Genomic DNA, 25,273 nt, shown 5'->3' with positions numbered 1-25,273 from the left:
TGCAAGCAAATACACCATAAAAGAATACCCCAAAAAGGTTATATGAAAAGTGTTTGTCATAAGGCCTGTCCTAAGAGGGGATGGAGGGAGGGAAACCTGGACTGCAGCTGTATGAGCACTCGAACATCTACATTTATGGTAGGTACAAAACTGTACTATGTTCATCGTGCATACAGCTGCAGTCATAACAGATGGGTAGAATCCCAAAGCTAAGTAAGGGTGGTAGGCACTAAGTAGAACTAGGAGGGGCTAGGATGCCCTGCAGGACTGCTGTGGCAAAGCCCGCTCTAGATTTTGAGTATAGTGGGAGGTGATAGTGCTTGGAGAAAGTGTGCACTGAACTCCAGGTGGCTGCTTCTAAAATGTCCTTGGTAAGGACCCCCCTGAGGAAGGCTGCAGAGGTAGCTGTGGCTCTGGTGGAGTGGGATCTGATGCATGCCGGCACAGTTTTTCCATGAAATGAGTAACAAAAGCGTATGCAGTGGGCTATCCATTTTGAAATTGTCTGTTTGGAAATAGCCTTTCCCTGAGCACCTGTAGCATAGGACACAAAGAGTTGCTCAGATTTCCTGAATGGCTTTGTTCTGTCCAAATAGTAACAAAGTTGTCTGTGAATGTCCAAGGAATGTAAGAGTCTTTCCTCTTTGTTTTGTGGATTAGGATAAAAGGTAGGTAAGTGGATAGTCCGATTCAAAGCTACACTGGATACTACCTTTGGCATAAAGGTAGGGCTGGTTCGTAAGGAAACTCTGTCCTGATGGAAAATGATGAATGGCTGCACAGCCATGAGGGCCTGTAGCTCCAAAACCCTGCGTGCTGAGGTGATAGCCAGAAGAAAGGCTGTTTTCCATGACCAGTACTGTAACTCTGTTGAAGAAGCTGGCTCGAAGGGAGGAAGGGTCAGCTTTTCCAATGCGAAGTTGAGGTCCCAAGCAGGGACTGGTGGTTTCCTTGGGGGTTTTATATTCTTTGCCCCTCTGAGGAACTGCCTTAAGACAGGGTGAGAGAATAAAGGAGGATCTGTGTTGTATTGTGCAGAAATGTCTGAAGCGTGGATCTTGATGGAGGAGAAGGAAAGTCCATTGTTTAACATCTCAGCTAGGTACTGTAAAATTTGAGGTATATTTATTACCCAAGGATTCTGTCCCTTTTCTTGATTCCAGGCACAAAATCGTTTCCATTTGGCAGAGTAGGCCTTTCTAGTAGAGGGTCTTCTGGCCTCCAAGATGACATCCTGCACCTCCTTGGAGAGGAGAAACTGTTGGGAAATCGAGGAATTCTCCATGCAGCTAGATTTAGAGTTTTGAGATTGCTGTGAAGGGTTTTGTAGTTGTGCTGGGTCAACAGAAGAGGGACTAAAGGTAGGATCCATGGTGGGGAATGTGTTGGGCTCTTCAGGAGCGGATACCAGTGTTGTCTTGGCCAGTCTAGAGCAATGAGAATCATTTTCGGCCTCTCTGCTCTGGCTTTTACTAGAACTTTGGGCAGCAGAGGAAGAGGCGGGAAGGCATAGACTGTCAATGTTGCCGAATTGAAGGAAAGTGCGTCCACTTTCCAGGCTTGTGGATGATAGGTCCTTGAACAAAATATTTTCAACTGGCAATTTCTGTGGGTAGCAAAGAGATCTATGTCTGGCTCTCCCCATGCCTGAGTTATCTTTGTGAAAACTTGAGGATGCAACTTCCATTCATGTGGATCTGTCATATTTCTGCTTAGGTTGTCTGCCAGTGTGTTTTCCTTCCCTGGCAGGAATTGTGCCTGTAGTTGAATTTGCAATTCCAGTGCTGTGTTCCATAGGGTCATGGCTTGCCTGCACAGGGGGTATGAATGAGTTCCCCCCTGTTTGTTTATGTACCACATCACTGTGGTGTTGTCTGTCCTTATCAATAGCTGGCCTGGATGCAGTAGGTCTTTGAAGGTCATAATAGCCTTTTGTACGGCTAGCATTTCCTTTTGGTTGATGCGAAGGTGCTTCTCTTTTTGGGTCCATTTTCCCTGAATACACTGATCTGTCATGTGTGCTCCCCAGGCGTAGTCTGAGGCATCTGTTGTGATGATTTGAGTTGCTTGAGGTACACAGAAAGGAAGACCTGTGTTTCTTTGGCAAGCTTGAGTCCACCACAAAAATTCCTTTTGAAGGCATGGAATGAGTGGTATAATTGCTTCCAAGCTGTGGCTGTGTTGAGACCATATGTTTTTCAGGTACCATTGAAGTTTCCTCATATGCAGCTTTGCACATGGGATTAATAGGATGCAAGATGCCATGAATCCCAGAGCCTGCAGGACTTTCCTTGCAGTTAGCCTGGTGTAAGTTGCCATTTTTCTGAAGTATTGAGACAGTTGCCCTTGCTTGTCTGGCATGAGGGAGGCCATCTGGATGGTTGGATCCAAGCTGGCACCCAGGAAAATTATTGGTTGAGAGGGTATTAGTTTTGATTTCTTTTTGTTGACTGTGTATCCCAGGAAGTTCAACAGTTTTATTACAAATGCCAGGTGCTGCAGTAGTATGTCCTTGCTGTCCGCTTGGATCAGGCAGTCGTCCAGATATGGGTAGATTTGTATCCCTTGTAGTCTGCAGAAGGTGATTACTGATGCCAGGCATTTCGTAAACACTCTGGGCGCAGTAGATAAGCCAAAGGGCAATGCAGAGAATTGGTAATGGGTTGAACCTGCAAGAAATCTGAGGTATCTTCTGCAATCTTGTCTGATAGGGACATGCAGGTATGCCTCCTTGAGGTCCAATGTTACCAGCCAGGACTCCTTGCCCAGCATGGGAAGAAGCTGCTGTAATGTGAGAATCTTGAATTTTGGCACCTGTAGATATGTGCTTAAGATGGATAGGTCTAAGATAGGTCTCCAATCTTTGTCTTTCCTTGGTACCACGAATAGTCTGGAATAAAACCCTTGACCTTGTTCTTTTGCAGGTACCTCTTGAATTGCTTTCATGTCCATGAGAGCTGAAACTTGTTTTTGTGCCTCTGCCCTTTGATTTTGTGGCAGGTTTGGCATGCCTCTCATTTTTGGAAGGGTGTGAAAGTGGAACCTGTAGCCTATGTCTATAATGTCCAGAATCCATTTGTCTTTTGTAACACTATGCCAATTTTTTGAGAATAATGTCAGTTTTCCGCCCAAAGGTGCTGCCATTAAAGCTTTGCTTGGCAGGTGTAGGGGGAAGTCATTGTGTCTGTTTTCTAAAAGACTGTGATCTATCTTCTGCACCTCTTGGGGTTGGTGCTTGCCACTGTCTGGCTCTGAAAGATCCTTGAGGTTGCCCTCTACCCCTTGGGCGCCTGTATCTGCCCCTTTGAGGTCTGTCCGTGGCTGGAAAGGACCACATTTTTGAAGGCCAGTTTCTGCTGAAACGTGGAGGCTGTACCTGCAGGAAATCTTTCACGGTTTGCATTGATTTCACTTTTTCCTCCATTTTCTTTAGCACCTCCTCAGCTTTAACACCAAACAATACATCTTTTTGAAGAGGTGTATCTAATAATTTAGCTTTGACATGATCTGGTAAGGTTTGCACTTTGAGCCAAGCATGTCTACGTATAACAGACCCCGTAACAGCAGCTCTACATGAGGCCTCTAAAGCATCAAAACCACACTGAAAGGTATGTTTACCCACTTGCTCTGCACCATGCAACAAATCCTGCAACTCGTTTAAATCTGGTTGTTCTGGTTGTGTCATCTTGCTTTTCAGCCGAGATATCAAAAACTGTTGATACTTTAACATATGGAACTGACAGTTTAATGCCCTCATAGTGGCCGAGGTGTACACCTTTTTCCCCCCACCTTTCTAAAGCTCTGGAATCTCTCTCTGAAGGTAATGGGTTTTTAGCAGTAGAGGCCTTAATTCCCTTGGGACCCTGTGAAATTGTTTCTGGGTCAGCAGTATGGCTTTTATATAGGAACTGGTGGGAATCAGGAACCCGGTAATACCTGTCTGGTTTAACAGGAGCTGGAGGCAAAGAATCTGGATTAAGGCTGGCTTCTGTGTACACATCATCCAATATATCTAAAACAGGAGGGATAGCCAGAGGCCTATGCTGGGGGAGCAGAAGAAATTCCCTGAGCCTTTTCTTGGAGTCTGAGTAATCTTGGCCTTCCCAATGAAAGTGTTCCCTCAATGTATGCAGGGTTTCCCCAAAAGAGAAGTCCTCAGGGGGGGAGACCAAGGGAATAGACTCCTCTGCATCAGAGTCTTCGAATGGAGAATAGGCATAATCCTGGTCCTCAGATAGTTCTGAGGTAATAGAAGCTTGATCTGAGGAAGGGTAGTCTTCCTCTAATCTGGGCCTTTTGTCAGAGGGGGGTTGAGAACCCCTGATAAGAGTAATCAAATCCTCAGCCATTTTAAGCATCTGTTTTTTAGGCATGGTGCCTTGAGAGGGGGTCTGAAGAACCTGGTTTTTGGTTTTCATGGCTGCTTTAGATTTAGTGAAGGCTTTAATAGAGAAGGAGGAAGGCCTGAAGACCCCTTGAGAAATGGCAGGCCTGTCTAAATTCTGAGTTTCCCCCGCCAGGAGTGGCGTCAGGATCTGAAGTAGGAATGGGGGCCGAGGAGCCTGCGACCTTGGATACTGAAGACACCGGTAATGCATTGTCATCGGTAGTCAGGGGCTGCGTAGGGGCCTCGCCGAGTACCGGAGAACCGGTAGTCGGCCTTAGCGTGGTTTCAGTAGGTGTCGCGGACCTCATATGTCGGTCCTTATCTTTGCGTTTCTTGCTCAAAACTGGAGTCGGAATATCCGACGACATAATATAATTAAATTTTTTGCCGAAAAAGTGAAGGGCGAACTCTGCCCGACGCTTAATAGTGCGTTTATTGAATCTAGCACAGAAACAGTAGGCCGAGACGTCGTGGTCTGGGCCTAAGCAAGGTATACAGAAAGAGTGGAAATCCTTAGGCGGTACTTGCTTCCCACAAGAAATGCAATTATTAACTTTGTCTGACATCGGTCTGAGGCAAGAAAAGTTTCCCCAACAGGGTACTTAGCTTTCAAGAAGACTTCGGCTGAAATACTTTCGTAAATCTCAGGAGCTGGCCGACCAGCACTTGCGAACTGCTTCTGCTTCGGGTACCGCGCGGCAAGAAAGACTGAAGAATATGGCGTCGGCTGCCTCTTTTATACCCCTGCCGCACTGACATCAGGGAAGAAGCGATGACACCCAACGGCGGACCTAGACTTTGGAATTCGGCCGACCGAGGACCTGCCTGACGGCAGGATAACCCATCTGTTATGACTGCAGCTGTATGCACGATGAACATCACCTGAACTACAGACCCTAACCCAGAATATGCGCTGTACAGTCTAAACTTGGTTTCTAGAACGCTGCCTCCTCTTGAACCCAAAAAAAAAAAAAAAAAACTCTTGTTCTTTACCCATACCCGCAAGTCCTCTCCGATTGACTTCACAATCGTATCTAATAATGGCACTCCCATATCTCCCGATCAAACTACCAGGAATAACAATAGATTATCTTAACTTTGATACTCACATTAACAATACAATAAAAATAGTGAATCGAAAACTAGGCTCTCCCTTTAGGATCAGACCCTCCCTCACTCCTTTGGCTCAAACTACTATTGCACAAAGCCACCTTGCCTCTACACTTCTTTATGCCTCACCCATCTATACTAATCTAACAAAAAACAGCCTTAAACTAGCAAATTACTATAACAATATTGCTAGATTTGCCACCGGCTCACCTTATAGAACCCACCATTGTCAAAATCTAAAGCAGCTAGGCTGGTTAGAACTACAAAACCAGCTTCAATTTTTTCAACTTACAATTGCCCATAAGATCCTGTATCAACCTTCTAACACCCCAGTACTCACTAACCTTATTACCCCCTATAACACTCTTAAAACACTGCGCTAATCGAATAAACTACTTGTTTGTACTACTAAAGCAAACAATATGGCAGGTGACTCCCTTTTCTCTAATACAGTGGGAAAGAACTGGAACAAACTTCCCTGTGAACTTCTATCATTGTCAACAGCGCTTTTCAAACACAAACTGAAACCATATCTTAGAACACACTGGCTTTGCCCCTGCTCAAACCCTGATTGCCCTTGCCTCAACTACTATTAGGACTCCCCTCTTCTTTCCTAATAATATTGTCAAATACCTTCTAACCAATCCTATCATGTCTCTTTTTATCATGCAGAAAATCACAGACTTTCTGCTGAATGTTTACTAACTTTGTCATTAGGTCAGACTTCTTGCTGTGTTTCACTGATATAATGACTCTAATGAGTTTATTTTGTAACAACTTAATTTTGTAATTACTTTTAGTAATGTATTAAAATATTACTTTATTCCTTTAGCATTTTATGTAGTGGAGCTTTTCTCCTCGGGCCTCTACTGAAAATGGACATGTATCCAGTTAGATTAGTCCAGACAACAAATGTAAAATAAATAAAATAAATAAATTAGAAGCAGCAGAGAGACTGAGACGTCTGGAAGCTGAAGAAAATAAGAGGCACAGGCAACATGAAAAGGAGAAGCTGACTCTTCCCCAGGGTCAAGGGGGTAATGGGGAACAGAATAAACGAACCCCAGAAGCAATAAAGGTCAGTAAATTTCTTCTACAAGTTACAGAGAGTGATAATTTTGATAGTTTTATTCATATGTTTGAAAGGGTATGTAAACAGTATAATGTTGACCAAGGGCTCTGGGTACGGTTCCTGACCCCCTTACTCCATGGTAAAGCTGTAGCTGCTGTTTCTAAATTGTCTGATACTGATGACTTAAGTTAGAATACTGTTAAAATTATTTGTTAGAATGTTTTAAGTTAACACCTGAAGCTTACAGAAAAAAAAGTTTTGTGAGCATAGGCACAAGGCAGATGAAAGTGGTTGTGAATATATTATTGAACTGAACACTTATTTTCATAGGTGGGTGAGTGACTTGTCAGGTCACCACTTTTGAAGTCCTTAGCACTTTGCATGAGGACATGAGAATCTGGTTGGCAGATACAGAATCTACCACAGACAAGTTGGGGAAAAAGGGAGACCTATACCTAGCAAGCAAGGCATCACTGCATAGGAATTGGATACCCAGTGCTGCACATGGGTCTAAGGGAACCCATGGTGGGCAGCTTAAACCACCCCAACAGAGTCCACCAGTAACAGAGGAAGCCACTAGGTTCAGGTACATGGCCGGGATCAAGTTTTAAATGTTTAAATTTAACCAGTGGGTTCATGTAGCATATAGATGTCCATAGAGGCAGGGTGCAGAAGAAAAGCTGGGAGAGCCAGTAAGTGGGAATGACAGAATGCCAGCAGTAAGTTGTCTGAAAACAACAAGGGTACCACACTACAAAGTACAATTTTGTACCTACCATAAATGTAGATGTTCGAGTGTTCACCCTGCTGCAGTCATCACACTTGGGTTATCCTGCCGTGAGGCGGTCCTGCAGTTGGCCCGAATTCCAAAGTCATGGTCCAGCGTCGGTTGATGTCACTTCTTCCCTGATGTCAGTGCGCCAGGGGTATATATGAGGCATCCAACGCCATTTTCTTCAGTTTTTCTTGCCCCAGATGTCAGGTGCCCCCAAAAGGTAGGCAATATATATATATATATATATATATATATATATATATATATATATATACACACACACACACACACACACACACACACATATGGCTATATAAAAATAAAACAAAACCCTTAGGTACAAGCAAATACACTACAGAGGTAGTATAGGATAAAGTGGAAGAGATAAGTTCAGCTAGTTCAGAGGGGATGGAGGGAGGGTAACCTGGACTGCAGCAGGGTGAACACTCAAACATCTACATTTATTGTAGGTACAAAACTGTACTATGTTCATCGTGTTACCCTGCTGCAGTCATCGCACTTGGGTTGAATCCCAAAGCTAAGGAGGGGAGGTGGAGTCAAACAGGGTTAGAAGAATCTAGCAGGCCTTGCAAAACTGCAGTGGCAAAACCAGCTCTAGTCTTAGAGTAAAGAGGTAAGTGATAGTGTTTGGTGAAGGTGTGCACTGAACTCCAAGTAGCAGCTTCCAGAATATCCTTGGTTGGCACTCCCCTGAGAAAGGCTGCTGATGTAGCTGTAGCCCTGGAAGAGTGGGACCTAATGTTAGCAGGTACTCGTTTCCCATGATGTGTGTAGCAGAAACGTATGCAATGTCCTATCCATTTAGAAATGGCCTGTTTTGAGATAGCTTTTCCTTGTGATCCTGTAGCATAGGCTACAAAGAGCTGGTCAGTTTTTCTGAAAGCCTTAGTTTTATCCAAGTAGTAACGTAATTGCCTGTGAATGTCCAAAGAGGGCAGGAGTCTTTCTCCTTTGTTCTGGGGATTTGGGAAGAAGGTGGGCAAGTGAATGGTTTGGTTTAGGGCCACACTGGATACCACCTTTGGCATAAAGGAAGGGTTAGTTCGTAGAGAGACTCTGTCTTGATGGAAAATGAGGAAACGTTCCACTGCCATTAGTGCCTGTAGCTCTGAGACTCTTCTAGCTGAGGTTATTGCTAGTAGTAGGGCAGTTTTCCATGAAAGAAATTTTAAATCAGTTGAGAAAGCTGGTTCAAAGAGCGGCAGTGTAAGCTTTTCCAAGACAAAGTAGAGATCCCAAGTAGGTGTTGGAGCTCTCCTTGGCGGTCTTAAGTTCTTAGCCCCTCTGAGGTACTGTCTTAGGAGTGGTTGTGAAAATAAAGGAGGATCCGTGCTGTAATGAGCTGAAATTGCTGAGGCATGGATCTTAATAGATGAAAAGGAAAGTCCTGTGTGTAACATCTCAGTTAAATATTGTAGAATCTGAGGAATGTTCGGCTCCAGGGGATTTAGGCCTTTAGCCTGGTTCCAGGCGCAAAATCTTTTCCATTTGTCTGAATAGGTTTTCCTGGTGCTGGGCCTCCTAGCCTCCAGAATGACATACATAACAGCTTTGGATAAAGGTATTGGCTGGTTGTTTAGGTAATTTGTCATGAAGCCAGGTTTAAAGTCTTGAGTTGGCTGTGTAAAATCAGATTGTCTCACTGGGTGAGTAGGTGGGGAATTTGTGGCAAAATCCATGGTGGGCCCTGGGCCATGTTCCATAAAATTGGATACCAATGTTGGCATGGCCAGTCTGGTGCAACGAGAGTCATTTGTGGCCTCTGTAATCTGACTTTCAGCAGTACCTTTGCTAGAAGAGGCAGTGGAGGAAAGGCATATACTGTTAATGTTTTCCAACTGAATGAGAGGGCGTCCACTTTCCAAGCTAGTGGATGGAAGGTCCGTGTGCAAAATTTTTGAAGTTGGTGGTTGTGGGGGCTTGCAAACAGATCTATGTCTGGGCGTCCCTACTTTTGAGCTAACATTGCAAATACTTGTGGATCTAGTTTCCATTCGTGTGGATCCATGATGTTTCTGCTTAGGTCGTCTGCCAATGTGTTTTTCTTTCCTGGCAGGAATTGTGCTTGTAACTGAACCTGGTAAGACAGTGCAGTGCTCCACAAGGTCATTGCTTGCCTGCATAGAGGGTAGGAATGTGTGCCCCCTTGCTTTTTTATGTACCACATAACTGTGGTGTTGTCTGTCCTTATTTGTAGTTGTCCTGGGTGTAGAAGGTCCTTGAAAGCTGTTAGGGTATTCTGCACTGCTAGCATTGCATTTCTTTTTGATTGATATGCAGGTGTCTCTGATCTGTAGTCCATTTGCCTCGAATGCACTGTCCTGCCTTGTTGAGGTGACATGCCTGTGCCCACCATAGAAACTCCTGTTGAAGACAGGGAATGAGTGGAATCATTGTTTCCAAGCTGTGGCTGTGCTGAATCCATACACTTTTCAGGTACCATTGTAATTTCCTCATACGCAGTTTTGCAAATGGTATTAGGAGTATGCAAGATGCCATGAATCCCAAAGCCTGCAGAATTTTTCTTGCAGGGAGTTGGGTCTTTGTTGCCATTATTTTGAAATATTGAAACAGCTGTCGTTGTTTGTCTGGCGTGAGATAAGCCATCTGGGCCGTTGTATTCAAGCTGGCACCCAGGAATATTATGTTTTGTGAGGGCACTAGTTTTGATTTCTTTTCGTTTACTGTGTACCCTAGGCAACTTAGAAGGTGTTTGACAAATGCCAGATGCTGTAAAAGAATGTCCTTGCTTTCTGCTTGAATAAGACAGTCATCCAGGTATGGGAATATTTGAATTCCTCTGTCTGCAGTATGCAATTACTGGTGCCAGGCATTTTGTGAAGACCCTTGGTGCAGTAGATAAGCCAAAGGGCAGTGCAGAGAATTGATAATGGGTTGAACCTGCAATGAAGCAGAGGTATCTTCTGCAATTTTGTCTGACAGGGACATGCAGGTATGCCTCCTTGAGGTCCAAAGTGACTAGCCAAGCATTCTTGCCCAGCATGGGAAGAAGCTGCTGTAGTGTTAGCATCTTGAATTTTGGTACTTGCAGATAGGTGTTCAGAATTGAAAGATCCAGAATGGGTCTCCATGCTTCATCTCTTCTTGGAACTAGGAAGAGTCTTGAGTAAAATCCTTGTCCTTGCTCCTGTGTAGCTGTGTACCTGTTGAATGGCTCTCATGTTCATGAGAGCTGTAATTTGTTTTTGTGCCTCTGCCCATTGATTTGGTGGCAGGTTTGGCATTCCTTTGATCCTTGGTAAGGTATGAAAGTGGAATCTGTATCCTTGAGAGACAATGTTTAGAACCCATTTGTCTTTTGTGATGATGTGCCAGTTGTCTGCAAAAAATGCTAGTTTTCCACCCAAGGGTGTTGCCAGGAGAGATTTGCTTGGTAGTTTGAGGATAGAGTTATTGTGTCTGCCTTCTGCTAGCTTGGGGCCTGTCTTCTCCTCCTTTCTGGGCAGCAGAACCCCATTGGCAAGGTTTGTAAGGGCCCTGTGACTGACCTCTGCCCCTTGGGCATCTGTATTTGCCCTTCTGTGATCTGTCTGAAGCTGGAAAGGACCAATTCTTTGTTGGCCAATTTCTGCTGAAGTGAGGGGGTTGTACCTGCAAGAAATCCTTGACCGTTTGCATAGATTTAGCCTTATCCTCCATTTTCTTTAAAACCTCTTCTGCTTTGACACAGAATAATACATCCTGTTGTAAAGGCGCATCTAATAATTTTGCTTTAACATGGTCAGGGAGGGTTTGCTCTTTTAACCAAGCATGTCTACGAATGACAGAGCCAGTAACAGCTGCTCTACAGGAAGCTTCCAGTGAATCAAATCCGCATTGTAAAGTATGCTTGCCCACCTGTTCAGCTGCATGCAACAGATCCTGCATTTCCTTGAATTCAGGCTGTTCTGAATGTGTGTTCATTTTTTGTTTTAACTGAGACATCAGGAATTGTTGATATTTCAACATGTGAAACTGGCAATTTAATGCTCTCATAGCCAGAGTTGCTGAGGTGTATATTTTCTTTCCCCATCTATCTAGGGCTCTGGAATCTCTTTCAGAGGGCACAGGGTTTTTAGCCATAGAAGCTTTTGCTCCCTTAGGACCCTGGGATATGGTTTCTGGGTCAGCTACAGGGCTTTTATAAAGGAATTTGTGTGAGTCAGGTACTCTGTAGTATCTGTCTGGTTTGGCTGGAGCAGGAGGTAGAGAGTCTGGATTTAAACTAGACTCCAAGTAGACATCATCCACAATATCTAAAACAGGAGGGATAGCAAGAGGTCTGTGCTGGAGTAATAAAAGGAACTCTCAGAGCTTTTTCTTAGAATCTGAGTAATCCTGGCCTTCCCAGTGGAAATGTTCCCTCATGGTATGTAATGTTTCCCCAAAGGAATAGTCTTCAGGGGGAGATGCTGAGGGAATAGAGTCTTCAGCATCAGAATCCTCATATGGTGGAAAAGCGTAATCCTGTTCCTCAGAAGAATCTGAGGAAAGAGAAACCTGGTCAGAGGATGCGTAATCCTCCTCTTGTCTTGGTCTTTTATCAGGAGGGGGATGGGAACCCCTGATAAGGGTAATTAAATCTTCAGCCATCTTAAGCATCTGTTTCTTAGGCATGGGGCCTTGACCTGTAGATTGATGAACAGTTTTCTTAGGTTTTAAAGGAGTTTTAAGCTTAACATAAGATTTAATGGAGAGTGTAGTCGGTCTGAAGACACCTTCTGCAACCGAAGGTGTTTCCTCTGCACCGGTGACTAATTCTGCTCCGGTGTCGGTAGATGGCTGCATCGGCCTAGTAGACTCCGCTTGGGAGTCGGCAGCTGTCTGGGGTTCCAGCTCTGCGGTTGTCAGGGGCTGCGCATAGGTGCCTCACTGAAAACCGGAGAACTGGCGACAGGCCCAGCTGAGGCCTTGGGGTCTGGCTTATTCCTAGGCTGCCTGTCCTTGCGGTTTTTATGAATTGCGGTCGTCAGCTGCTCCGACGGCACGATATAAATTAAATTTCCTACCAAAGTAATGCCGTGCGAAATCAAAACAGCGTTTGATAGTGCGTTTATTAAACCTAGTGCAAAACCGACAACCTGTGATGTCGTGGTCTGGGCCTAGGCAAGGAATACAATAGGAATGGAAGTCCTTATGAGGTATTTGCTTTCCACAAGAAATGCAATTGCTAACTTTTTCTGACATCGGACTGAGGCAAGAAAATGTTCCCCAACGGGGTACTTAGCTTAATTGAAGACTTTGGACTGAAATTCAAATCGAAAATCTCAGGTGTTGGCTGACCGGCACTTGCGAACTGCTTCTGCTTCGGGCACCGCGCGGCAAGAAAGACTGAAGAAAATGGCGTCAGATGCCTCTTGTATACCCCTGGCGCACTGATGTCAGGAAGAAGCGACAGCAACCGACGCGGGACCAAGACTTTGGAATTCGGCTGACTGCGGGACCGCCTGATGGCAGGATAAGCCAAGTGTGATGACTGCAGCAGGGTAACACGATGAACATCAAGAGGTTATATCCTATCTTAGTAGATAGAAAACAGGCCACTGTTAAAAGAAACCCAGCATCTAACCTAACAATTGTAAAGCCTGCAATGGTTAGAGGAGCACTACTTGCTTGGGCAGTCTACTGGAAGGACCCCATTCGAAATACCTTTGGCTAGGGTTCAACTTGACTGGGAGAGTGAAAAGGCAGCAAGCAAGTAGGTGTGTTTGAGGATATCCATGCAGATGTCCTGATATGGAATGATTTTGATAATGCATTAACTTGTGTGCATGCAGTGACATGCAGTAAGACCTGGAGGCAAGCATATGGGTCTGGTAGACTTGGGGGAGATGCAGACAGACCGCACACAAAGCCAGGAATTTTGAGGTGGCTACTTCAGGGAGGGAGCTACCCTGTAGCAGCGAGACTGTAAGTGAGCCACAGCTGCTGGTGGGCACTGATGTTCCCTTGGACAGAGTGACTGCAAGGGCAGAGGTGAGTAGTAGTACCCAGGCTGACAGTGAGGCACCGCTGTCAGAGGATACCAGACTTCCTGTGGAAGGGGAGCTGGGAAGGGTTACAAAGAGAGTGGAGACAGGCTCAACTCTCAGACCCTACATTACAAGGCTTGAGGGAAGTAGCCAGGGAGGCATCTGATTGTCAAGGAAAAGGGTAATCTGTATAGTGGGACAAAGGGTTACTGAATAGACAGTGGACTCCTGAGGGAGGGCTAGAGGGTAAGAGAATACAGTAGTTGGTAGTGCTGAGAGCCTACCATCTGGCACTCCTAGCCATAGCTCATGACATCCCCTTTGCAGGTCATATGGGCATAAAGTGTACAAAGAGATCTATTATGCAGAACTTTTATTGGCCTGGGATTTCCAGGGATATAACAGGGAACTGCAGGACCTGTGAGCAGTGCCAAAAGGTAGGCAAGGCAGGAGACAAGGTCAAAGCTCCTTTGGTGCCTTTGCCTGTGACTAAGGAACCATTTCAGAGGGTATCTATGGATATTGTGGGGCTTCTGAGTACCCCAAAGTTCCACAGGGAAGAAGTATATCCTAGTGGTAGTAGATCATATGCTACCAGATAACTTAAGGTGGTGGCTCTGTCCTCCATTTAGGCAGAAAAGGTGGCAAATGCTTTATTAGAGATTTTCAGCAGGGTAGGTTTCCCAAAGGAAATACTGACTGACAGAGGTGCCAATTTCACTCCTAATAGCCTTGCTCTTGGTCAAATTATCATTTGTATTAGTATTAATATTACAAAGTACAATTGGACACCCTTTGTTAAGGGACTTAAAGTAGCGGATAGTTATCACTGCCACCAGAACCCCTACCTTATAGTCTTTGGAAAATGGGGGCATAAATAGTAACCTTTGCCAGCCTTAAATCTCCAAGAGTGTGTGTGTGTGTGTGTGTGTGTGTGTGTGTGTGAGCTACTTGGGCAGGGACACAAAGCACTGGTGGAACAGTGTGTGTTGGAGGACTTGGTTTGGAACCCTGACTAAGGGACTCAACTCTATAGCTGTGCCAGTGGGGAGTCTTATTGGAGATCTGGAGGAAGAGGAAGAAACCAGCCCTGGACTGACTGTGGTCTCTGTGTGCTCTTAAGGAAAATTGCACTTGATGCAGACAGATGCATCTGGAAATACTGTGCATGTACTGGTTATCCGCCCCGTGTACATCCCCCACGGTTGCCAGTGTGAGGATTGAGGCTCCTTGATTACTGGTCCAGTGGTGGGACATCAGATGAGGTTTAAAAGAAGGCAGGATTTGAATGTGCTATGTAATGTTTGACTGACTATGATTGGATAGATTACAAGTGATGTATAATGTTTCCAATAACAATGATGTCACTACGGTTTGTGATGTATAATGCCTGCAACTAAGATTATGTCAATATGGTTTGTTTTCATTTATATAAATGTATGATTGCTTATGTCATAAGTGATCACTTAATAAATATGTTTCTTGTTTAAAAAAAATAGCTCTCAAAGGAATCCTTTCTCTGAGGAAAATGAAATAGGGTTGACTCACCATAAAAGCTTGCAACTCAGATACTCTTCTTGCAGGAGGTTAGAGTAATCTGTATAAATGTTTTCCACATTAAGAACCTCAAGTCAGCCAGATTATCTGCTTCAAAAGGAGCAAGTGTTAAATAAGATCCCAATAGGAGGTCACTGGTTTTCTTGGAGGCCTCTTAAGTAAACCCCCTTTCAAAAACATTCTGACATGAGAAAGCCTTGAATGAGGATGATCCATGGGCAGACCTGCACCACCTAGAAAACCTTTTCCATTTGCTAATATAGGATTTTCTAGAAGCAGACTTTCTTGCCTTAATTATTACCTGCTGCACATCCTCAGTAAGCAGGTACCTTAAGGAAAATAAGACCCTATCATCCAGTTAGCTGAAGTTGACTGGTGTTGGGGTGCATGGGGTGCATCAAACATCCATCTTGTGCAAGTAAACCCATTCGATGATGAAGCTTGTGGCAACTATCACTGGCCATTTCCAAAAGAAGGGAGAAAGTACAGTTGTGTACACTTACCATAAATGTAGATGTTTGAGTGTATTCACTGCTGCAGTCATCACATTTGGGTTATCTGCCTGCAGGTAGCCCTCTGCTGGCCTGAATACCAGAGTCTTCAGATTTCTGCGTCGGATGCTGTTGCTTCTTTCCATGATGTCAGGTAGTCAGGGGTATAAAACATGCAGCAGACGCCATTACATCAGTTTTTCGTGCCCCAGATGTCAGGTGCCCCCACAATAGGAAGCAATTATATGGTATGGAGCACCCCCAGCAAAAAGCAAATACACATGATAGAATATATGCCAAACAAGAAGGAAAGGTAAAAGTCAAGAGAAGTGAGTGGGGCTGGAGGGAGGGTAACCAGAACTGCAACAGTGAATACACTCGAACATCTACATTTATGGTAAGTGTACACAACTGCACTATGTTCTTCGTGTTTCACTGTTGCAGTCATCACATTTGGGAAGGGTGGAGACAGTTAAAGAGCATTAGTGTTAGCAATCAGGCCCTGTAAGACTGCTGTGGCAAATCTAGCTCTGGATTTAGAAAGGATAGGCAGGTGGTAATGCTTGGTGAAAGTATGTACAGAGCTCCAGGTAGCAGCTTCCAGGATGTCCCTGGTAGGGACTCCTCTGAGAAATGTTGTAGAGGTAGATGCAGCCCTGGTGGAATGTGATCTTATCCCCTGTGGGGTAGGTTTTCCATGGTGCTTGTAGCATAAATGGATTCAATGAGCTATCCATTTGGAAATGGTTTGCTTTGAAATGGCCTTCCCCTCTGCCCCTGCAGCAAAGCTAACTAGCAGCTGGTCAGATTTTCTGAGAGGCTTAGTCCTGTCCAAATAGAATCTAAGCTGTCTGTGTACATCCAGAGAATGCAGTATTCTTTCCCCTTTATTTTGAGGATTAGAGAAAAAAGTAGGCTAATGAATGAACTGGTTTAGAGCCACATTAGACACCACCCTTGGGCATAAAGGATGGATTAGTCCTGAGGGAAACCCTGTCCGCATGGAAGATAATGAAGGGTTCCACTGCCACGAGGGCCTGCAGTTCAGACACTCCTCTTGCTGAAGTGATGGCCAGAAGTAAGGCTGTTTTCCAAGAAAGGCATTTCAACTCTGCTGTTGCAGCTGGCTCAAAGGGGGGAAGAGTGAGTTTTTCCAATACAATGTTAAGGTCCCAGGCTGGAGTGGGAGCTCTCCTGGGGGCGGGGGGTCTTACATTTTTGGCCCCTCTAAGGAATTGTTTTAGCAGGGGATGAGAGAAGAGGGGTGGCTCAGTATTATAATGTGCTGGCAGAGGCATGAATCTTAATTGAAGAGAAAGTTAGGCCCTTGTGGAGCATTTCTGTTAAATAACCTAGAATATGAGGTAAGCTGGCCACCGTTGTGCCCATCCCCTGAGCCTGGCTCCAGGAACAGTATCTTTTCCACTTTTCTGAATAGAATTTTCTAGTACTAGGCCTCCTTGCCTTAAGAATGACATCCAGTACCTGCTTACTGAGGGCTGCTAGAGGTGAGCTCAGGGAATTAGCCAGGCTGTAAGGTTCAGGGTTTGAAGCTGAGGGTGCAGAATCCAGCCCGCCTGCTGGGACAGCAGGGAAGGAGTTCTGAGGCAGGTGCCATGGTTGTAGCACTGTCAGACTGCGCAAAAGGGGGAACCAGTGCTGGCGTGGCCAGTCTGGTGCAATCAGTATTGTCCTTGGCTTGTCCTGTTTGATCTTTAGTAGAACCTTCGAGAGGACAGGCAGAGTGGGGGGGGGGAGGCATACACTGAGAGGCTTTCTCCAGGTAAAGGAGAGGGCATCCACTTTCCAAGTTTGACTGTGGGGAGTTCTGGTGCAGAATTTGTTCAATTGGTAGTTCTGAGGGGAGGCAAACAGGTCTACCTCTGTTGTCCCCCCCCATGTGTTCCTCAACAGCTTGAATATTTTGGGTTCCAGTTTCCATTCATGTGGATCCATGGGATTTCTGCTTAAGTTAGATGTTTTCTATCAACCTGTTCCATTCCTTCACCACTTTGCTACTAAAGCAGTCTCATTATTTGTAACAGTGACTGTATATAGTTCTGAGTGATCCTCAAATGCAAGCTGTTAGGGTGGACTTGAAACCTAACATTTTAAGGAAAAAAATTATTAAGTCATACTCTGTATATATTAATCAGTTCTTCCCTAAGACTGTGATAAGCTGGTGGGAAGAGTCACAATTACTTTAATCTATCACAATATGAAAAAGTTCACATTCTAGTACTTTTCTTAGTAAAGCACCTCTGCTGGTGATAACGTGACATTGCATTGAAACTCTTTCTGGGGTTACAAAAGACTGTACTGAGCTTCTTAGTGGGCGTAGCCATAATTGTGAAAGCGAGGCTTGTGATACAAAGATTCCCATCAGATATCAAAGGCAGCAGTGACCCTATCTTTCAACAAAACTTTGAAGATTTATGTTAATGTGAATATCAGCCATGGTGATAACAATCCTGCACTTCTTCTGGAAGACAAACACTGAAATAGAAGGCATAAATAACTTTTAGGTACCTGGACGACAGGTAGGAATAACAAATAAACCTCTTTAATTTTTCTGGTAGGAAATATAAAGGTGACACTGCTTTAAACAAGATAAAGAATCATTGCATAGCTTTAAAAGAGGTGAGACAGAATAAAATGGAAATCCAAGGTTTATTTAATGTATTTACTATTTGGCAACTTGGTAGATGGACTGGTGCACAGACCTATTTCAGCCATGACCTGGGCTCAGGGACAATAGACAGTGCAAGTAAACCTAAGTTAAACACTTAAAATATGACCGATTTTTAGGTTTAAATAGTTGCAAAACTCTAGAAAGTTCATATACAATTGGTAGGTACTCCTCAAAGGTAGGCAGTTGAAGTGGCTGTTGCCCTGGTGGAATGTGGCCTAATGTTAGTAGGTACAGTTTTCCCATGCTGTGTGTAATACAGTGTCCTATCCACTTTGAAATGGTCTGCTTTGAAATAGCCTTCCCATGTGATCCTGCAGCATATGCTACAAACAATTGCTCAGTTTTCCTGAAAGCTTTTGTTTTGTCCAAGTAGAAACGTAGCTGTCTGTGTATGTCCAATGAATGCAGAAGTCTCTCCCCTTTATTCTGGGGATTTGGATAAAAAGTTGGCAAGTGAATAGTTTGGTTAAGAGCCAGACTGGAGACCACCTTTGGCATAAATGAAGGGTTTGTTCTTAAAGAAACCCTGCTTGGTGAAAGATGATGAAAGGCTCCACTGCCATTAGTGCCTGTAACTCTGAGACTCTTTGTGCTGAGGTTATTACCAGAAGCAGAGCAGTTTTCCATGACACATATTTTAATTCTGCTGAACTGGCTGGCTCAAAAGGAGGTAAAGTTAGTTTTTCTAAGACGAAATTGAGGTCACAAGTTGGTGTTGGTGCTCTGCGGGACGGTCTTATGTTTTTAGCCCCTCTGGGGCACTGTTTTAGCAATGGATGAGAGAAAATAGGAGTATCTGTGTTGTAATGAGCCGAGATGGCAGAGGCGTGGATCTTAATGGATGAAAAGGATAGGCCTTTGTCCAGCATCTCAGTTAAGTATTGTAATATCTGAGGAATATTTGGGACAAGAGGGTCAAAGCTTTGAGCCTGGTTCCAGGTACAGAATCTCTTTCACTTTTCGGAATAGGATTTCCTGGTGCTAGGCCTCCTGGCCTCCAAAATGACATCCATAACAGCTTTAGAGAGAGGTGTTGTCTGCTTGACTAAGTAATCTGCCATGCAGCCAGGTTTAAGGTTTTGAGCTGGCTGTGCAGGATCTGATTGTTTTGTTGTGTCAGAAGATGCGGAATTTGAGGTAAAATCCATGGTGGGCCTTGAGCTAGGTTCTTTGAGACTGGGTACCAGTGCTGGCGTGGCCAGTCTGGGGCAATCAGGATAATTTTTGTCTTTTCTTGTCTGGCTTTTAGGAGTACCTTTGAAAGGAGAGGCAGTGGTGGGAAGGCATAAACTTTTAGGATTTTCCAGATGAACGAGAGAGCATCCACTTTCCACGCTTGTGTGTGGTAAGTCCTTGTGCAGAAATTCTGTAGTTGGCAATTCATTGGGGAGGCAAAAAGATCTATGTCTGGGCTCCTCCATTTTTGTGTTATCATGCTGAATACTTGTGGATTTAATTTCCACTCGTGAGGATCCATGATGTTTCTGCTTAAGTCGTCTGCCAGAGTATTTTTCTTTCCTGGCAGGAATTGTGCTTACAGATGAACTTGGTAGGTTAGAGGTGTGTTCCACAAGGTCATGGCTTGCCTGCAGAGGGGATAAGAATGAGTGCCCCCTTGCTTGTTTATGTACCACATAACTGTGGTGTTGTCTGTCTTTAGTAATAGTTGTCCTGGATGTAGAAGGTCCTTGAAAGCTGTTAGGGCATTTTGTACAGCTAGCATCTCTTTTTGATTGATGTGAAGATGCAGTTGATCTGCGGCCCACTTGCCCTGAATACATTTTCCTGCCATGTGTGCTCCCCAGGCGTAATCCGAAGCATCTGTTAGTGTCTGCCTGGCTGTGGGTAGAGTGAAAGGCTGTCCCTTGTTGAGGTGACGTGCCTGTGCCCACCATCAAAACTCCTATTGTAGGCAGGGAATAAGTGGAATTACTGCTTCCAAACTGTGACAAGTGTTGAGTCCAAACACTTTTAGGTACCACTGTAATTTCCTCATATGCAGTCTGGCATATGGCATTAGTAGTATGCAGGATGCCATGAACCCCAAGGCCTGCAGAATTTTTCTTGCAGGGAGTTGGGTTTTTGTTGCCATCAATTGAAAGTACTGAGTCAGTTGCCTTTGCTTGTCTGGCGTGAGATAAGCCATTTGGGCCGTTGTATTTAAGCTGACACCCAGGAATATTATCTCTTGTGAGGGCACTAATTTTGACTTATTTTCATTTACTGTGTACCCTAGGCAAATTAGCAATCTTTTTACAAACACCAGATGGTTTAGAAGAATGTCCTTGCTCTCTGCTTGAATAAGGCAGTCGTCCAAGTATGGGTATATTTGAATTCCTTTTGTCTGCAAAATGCAATTACTGGTGCCATGCATTTTGTGTAGACCCTGGGCGCAGTAGACAAGCCAAAGGGCAGTGCAGAGAATTGGTAATGCATTGAACCAGCTATGAATCTGAGGTATCTTCTGCAATTTTGTCTGATAGGGACATGCAGGTATGCCTCTGAGGTCCAAAGTAACAAGCCAAGCCTTCTTGCCCAGCATGGGAAGAAGCTGCTGAAGAGTCAACATTTTGAATTTCGGAACATCCAGGTAAGTATTTAGAGTAGAAAGGCCCAGTATGGATCTCCAGGCTTTGTCCTTTCTGGAGACCAGGAAAAGTCTTGAGTAAAATCCTTGTCCTTGTTCCTGTTGTGACACTTCTTGAATAGCTCTCATGTCCATGAGGGCTGTAATTTGTTTTTGTGCCTCTGCCCATTGATTTGGTGGCAGGTCTGGATTCCTTTGTGTGAAAGGGGAGCCTGTAACCTTGAGACACAATATTCAGAACCCATTTGTCTTGGGCGATTGTATGCCAATTTTGCAAAAAAAAAGTGCTAGTTTTCCCCCTAAGGGAGCTTCCAAAAGGTAAGTGCTTGGCATTTGAAGGGGGAAGTCATTGGGACTGTTTCCAATAAGGTTGTGACTTGTCTTCCCCTCCTTTTGGGGTTGAAGCACCCCACTGTTGTGGTCTGTAAGAGCCTTGGGGCTGAGATCTGCCTCTTGGGCATCTGTATCTGCCTCTGTGGTCTGTCTGACACTGGAAAGGACCAATTTTTGGAGGGCCAATTTTTGCTAAATCGTGATGGCTGTACCTGTAAGAAATCCTTCACTGTTTGCATAGATTTTGCCTTATCCTCCATTTTCTTTAATATCTCTTCTGCCTTAACACCAAATAAAATATCCTGCTGTAAAGGAGCATCCAATAATTTTGCCTTAACATGATCAGGTAAAACTTGGTTCTTTTAACCAAGCATGCCTTCGTATCACAGATCCTGTAACTGCTGCTCTACAAGAAGTCTTTAATGAATCAAAACCACATTGCAGAGTGTGTTTTCCCACTTGTTCAGCTGCATGCAATAAATCCTGCATTTCCTTATAGTCAGGATGTTCTGAACTTGTAAGCATTTTCTGTTTTAACAGAGACATTAAATATTGTTGGTATTTAAGCATGTGAAACTGGCAATTTAAAGCCCTTACTGCTAAAGTTGCAGAAGTGTAAACTTTCTTCCCCCATCTATCTAATGCTCTAGAATCCCTGTCAGAGGGAACTGGATTTTTAGCTGTGGAAGCCTTTACCCCTTTGGGACCCTGGGAAATAGTTTCTGGGTCAGCAACAGGGTTTTTATAAAGACATTTGTGAGAGTCACGGACTCTGTAGTACCTGTCTGGCTTGACTGGAGCAGGGGGCAAAGAATCAGGATTTAAACTGGATTCAGAGAACACATCATCCACAATATCTAACACTGGCGGAATAGCAAGGGGCCTGTGCTGAGGCAATAAAAGAAAGTCTCTGAGCCTTTTCTTGGATTCTGAGTAATCCTGGCCCTCCCAGTGGAAATGCTCCCTCATGGTATGTAAAGTTTCCCCAAAAGAGTAATCCTCAGGAGGAGAGGCTGAAGGAATTGATTCTTCAGCATCAGAGTCCTCATAGGGGGTAAAGAGTATCCCTGGTCTGATGAGGAATCAGAAGAAATGGAAACCTGGTCAGAGGAATCATAGTCTGTATCCTGCCTAGGCCTTTTATCTGGAGGGGGATGGGAACCCCTGATCAGAGTAATTAAGTCTTCGGCCATTTTAAGCATCTGTTTTTTAGGCATGGAGGCCTGTCCAGGTGAATGCTGTACTTGCTTCTTTGTCTTTAATGGAGATTTAAAATTGGCTGTATCTTTAATGGTAAGTTGTGAAGGTCTGAAAACACCCTCTGAAGCCGATGCCTGCTCAGCGGCTCCGGACCCATCTGAGGGGTTAGTTTCCGTAGGCCCAGTACCTTGAGTTTCCAGAGGCCTAGACATCTCCACGTGGGAGTCGGAGGCAGCCTGTGGCTCTGAGGTAGCAGGTGTCAGGGGCTGCGAAAGCACCTCACTGAGAACTGGCGAATCAGCGACTGGCCTAGAAGAGGCTTCATCGTCAGTTTTGGGCCTCGGATGCCTGTCCTTATCCTTGTCTTTGCGTTTTTTGTGTATTCCGGTATCGGTTCTTCCGATGGCATGGTGTAATTGAACCTTCGGCCAAAGTAATGGCGAGCAAAATCAAACCGACGTTTAATAGTGCATTGGTTAAATCTAGCACAAAACCGACAACTAGTGACATCGTGGTCTGGGCCTAGGCATGGAATACAGTAAGAATGAAAATCCTTATGAAGTATTTGCTTCCCACAAGAAATACAATTATTAACTTTTACTGACATTGGTCTGAGGCAAGAAAAAGTTTCCTAAACGGGGTACTTAGCTTTATTGAAGACTTCGGTTTTGAAATTCGAATTGAAAATCTCAGGAGTCGGCCGACCGGCACTTGCGAACTGCTTTTGCTTCGGGCACCACGCAGCAAGAAAAACTGAAGAAAATGACTTCAGCTGCATCATATATACCCCTGGCGCACTGACATCAGGGAAGAAGTGACAGCAACTGACGCCGGACCAAGACTTTGGAACTCTGGCCGACTGCAGGACCGCCTGACGGCAGGATAAACCAAGTGTAATGACTGCAGCAGTAAAACATAATGAACATCCACTGCATAGCTTTAAAAGAGATGAGACAGGATAAAATGGAAATCCAGGGTTTATTTAATGTATTTACTATTTGGCAACTTGGTAGATGGACTGGTGCACAGACCTATTTCAGCCATGACCTGGGCTCAGGGACAATAGACAGTGCAAGTAAACTTAAGTTAAACACTTAAGATATGACCGATTTTTAGGTTTAAATAGTTGCAAAACTCTAGAAAGTTCATATACAATTTTTATAAGGTAGTTCTTATAAATTTCTAATAAAATCTAATGTAAACCTCCTACTTTAACAGTTTATATGGGCTGCAATGCAGTTTGTCTACAGGAAATTGCTTCTTGACTCTTTCTTTTTTATTCAAAGCTACTCCAAAACCAAAATACATTTTTAAGAGAAATGAAATGTAAACCCAACCTGGTCTAGATGGCAGTGTGTCTCTTTAAGTTGTTGGAGCAGAAGACAGTCCATTCTGCTGCTCAAGTGACACTCTCTGTAAGGAAATCCAGCTCGCTGCATTAGTGCATAAAAACATCTTGTAACATCAGACCCACCATAAGCCAAACACAGCCTGTAAAAGAGAGGCAAAAAGAATCAATTTCTTTACCATCTGTAGTTCTGTCAACATCACTTTATGTCTGATAGTTTCACTCATTCTACTGTATTCCAGTGTTGTGGTTATAAATGTAATAGTCAAATTTCTACTGCTGCTGCCTCCTCATTAAAAAACATATACCCATCACATCCAGCTGCAACATTTACTAGAGGCTAGCCCAGTGACTGAGAGGGACAGCACACGTCTCCCCTGCTACTAAGTAGGATTCAGGAAGGGATGTGATTGCTAGCCAGTAGGACAAAACAGGAATGAGAAACAAGTCTATGCCAGCTCTCTAAAAAACTGGAAGTAGGAGTTAGTGATGCCATGCAACAAAGGTCACAGTCTAAGGATACAAGATACTAATGACATGTGCAAGAGAGCTCATGTGACCACAGCACATTCATTTCGGTTCTCTAAAATGGTAGTGATCCTGACTGGTACCTAGTATGGATGGTGTCACATATCTGCTACAGCTTGAAAATCAACAAGTCAAGCGGAAGAGCATAAAAATCACAGACAATATAATTTAATTGTTTTATATTAATTCTTGGCCACTCATTTTGTTGACCTCAGGCCTCTTTTCAGAAGCACTCATCAGAACATTTCATCCTCCTACTCTGGCAGTATTCCCACAGATTAAAGGGCTGAGGTATTCCCTATACAGATAAAAGGACCTACAGTTGCTTTGAAATACACCAAAAGCCAGAATCATGACCAGACTTCTTACCTGCATGTGGGGGATGAGATATTGAGCTACCTAGTAAGTCCTTCTCATCTGTCTTTGTGATGCCATAACACAGGCTTGGTTGCAAGTGCTGCACTAGAGTTAAAGATTTGTGTGAAGCATTGCAGCGCTACACTTCTGTACTCAAGATCAGTCCCTAACATCTACCAGGCAAAGCTCCTCCGAAAGGGAAGTCCAGCTTTTACCAAATTAGGAATGGCAGTTAACCCTCAACTATTCAGTCCTCCCTCATCAGCACAACCAACATGTACTGGCAACTCAGATTTGTCCAACAGTCTGAAATGCAAGAGATCAGGTTTGAAGAGGCAGGACTGACAGGATGATGGACACGGTTCAAAAGAGGGGGAGCCATGCGCAAAAAAATATCTTTTATATAGCATTTTTCTTAAGTAAAATACTTTAAATATACAATACTTAACAGTGGTAGTGAACAGACTAAATGTATGGTAACAGTATGTATGTACACCCTTCCCTAGCCTCCATACACGGCCTGCAATTTGCACGCACCAGTTTTACAGGAACAGATTTTTGTCTGGAAAACAATGAAATCCCTTTCTCCTTTGCAATTTTCTGCCTGTTTTCATTCATTCTGCAATTAAGCACAGAGATGCCATCAAGTCCTGAAGAAACCATTCACAATTTACAACACGTCATACTTAATACAAGAAATTTTAGTCAAGAGATGTACTATACCAGGTAAAAACATTACATGGCCATATACAGCTTGAAAACACAAATGGATAAAACAATGAAATCCTCAATCCAGTTTCCAACAGCAGAAGCAGATTAAAGTATCTATTGCATACACCAACA

The 25,273-nt window shown here is 44.1% G+C and overlaps 1 protein-coding gene across 1 annotated transcript in view; it reads right to left on the bottom strand.

Moving 5' to 3' along the window:
• The window catches only part of ACTR8 (actin related protein 8), a 663,070-nt gene that overhangs the window by 483,605 nt on the left and 154,192 nt on the right, over nucleotides 1-25,273 (bottom strand). Inside the window, exon 8 of the mRNA XM_044077614.1 lies at nucleotides 23,535-23,688. Coding sequence (XP_043933549.1) covers nucleotides 23,535-23,688 — 154 coding nt within the window. The remainder of the gene's footprint in view (nucleotides 1-23,534; nucleotides 23,689-25,273) is intronic.

Source organism: Protopterus annectens, chromosome 7.part0 (assembly GCF_019279795.1).
Source record: "Protopterus annectens isolate FY-2018-M chromosome 7.part0, PAN1.0, whole genome shotgun sequence".
In the NCBI taxonomy this organism is placed as follows: domain Eukaryota; kingdom Metazoa; phylum Chordata; order Ceratodontiformes; family Protopteridae; genus Protopterus; species Protopterus annectens.
The sequence above is the reverse complement of the archived record's forward strand: the minus strand, read 5'-3'. Positions and strand labels throughout refer to the sequence as shown.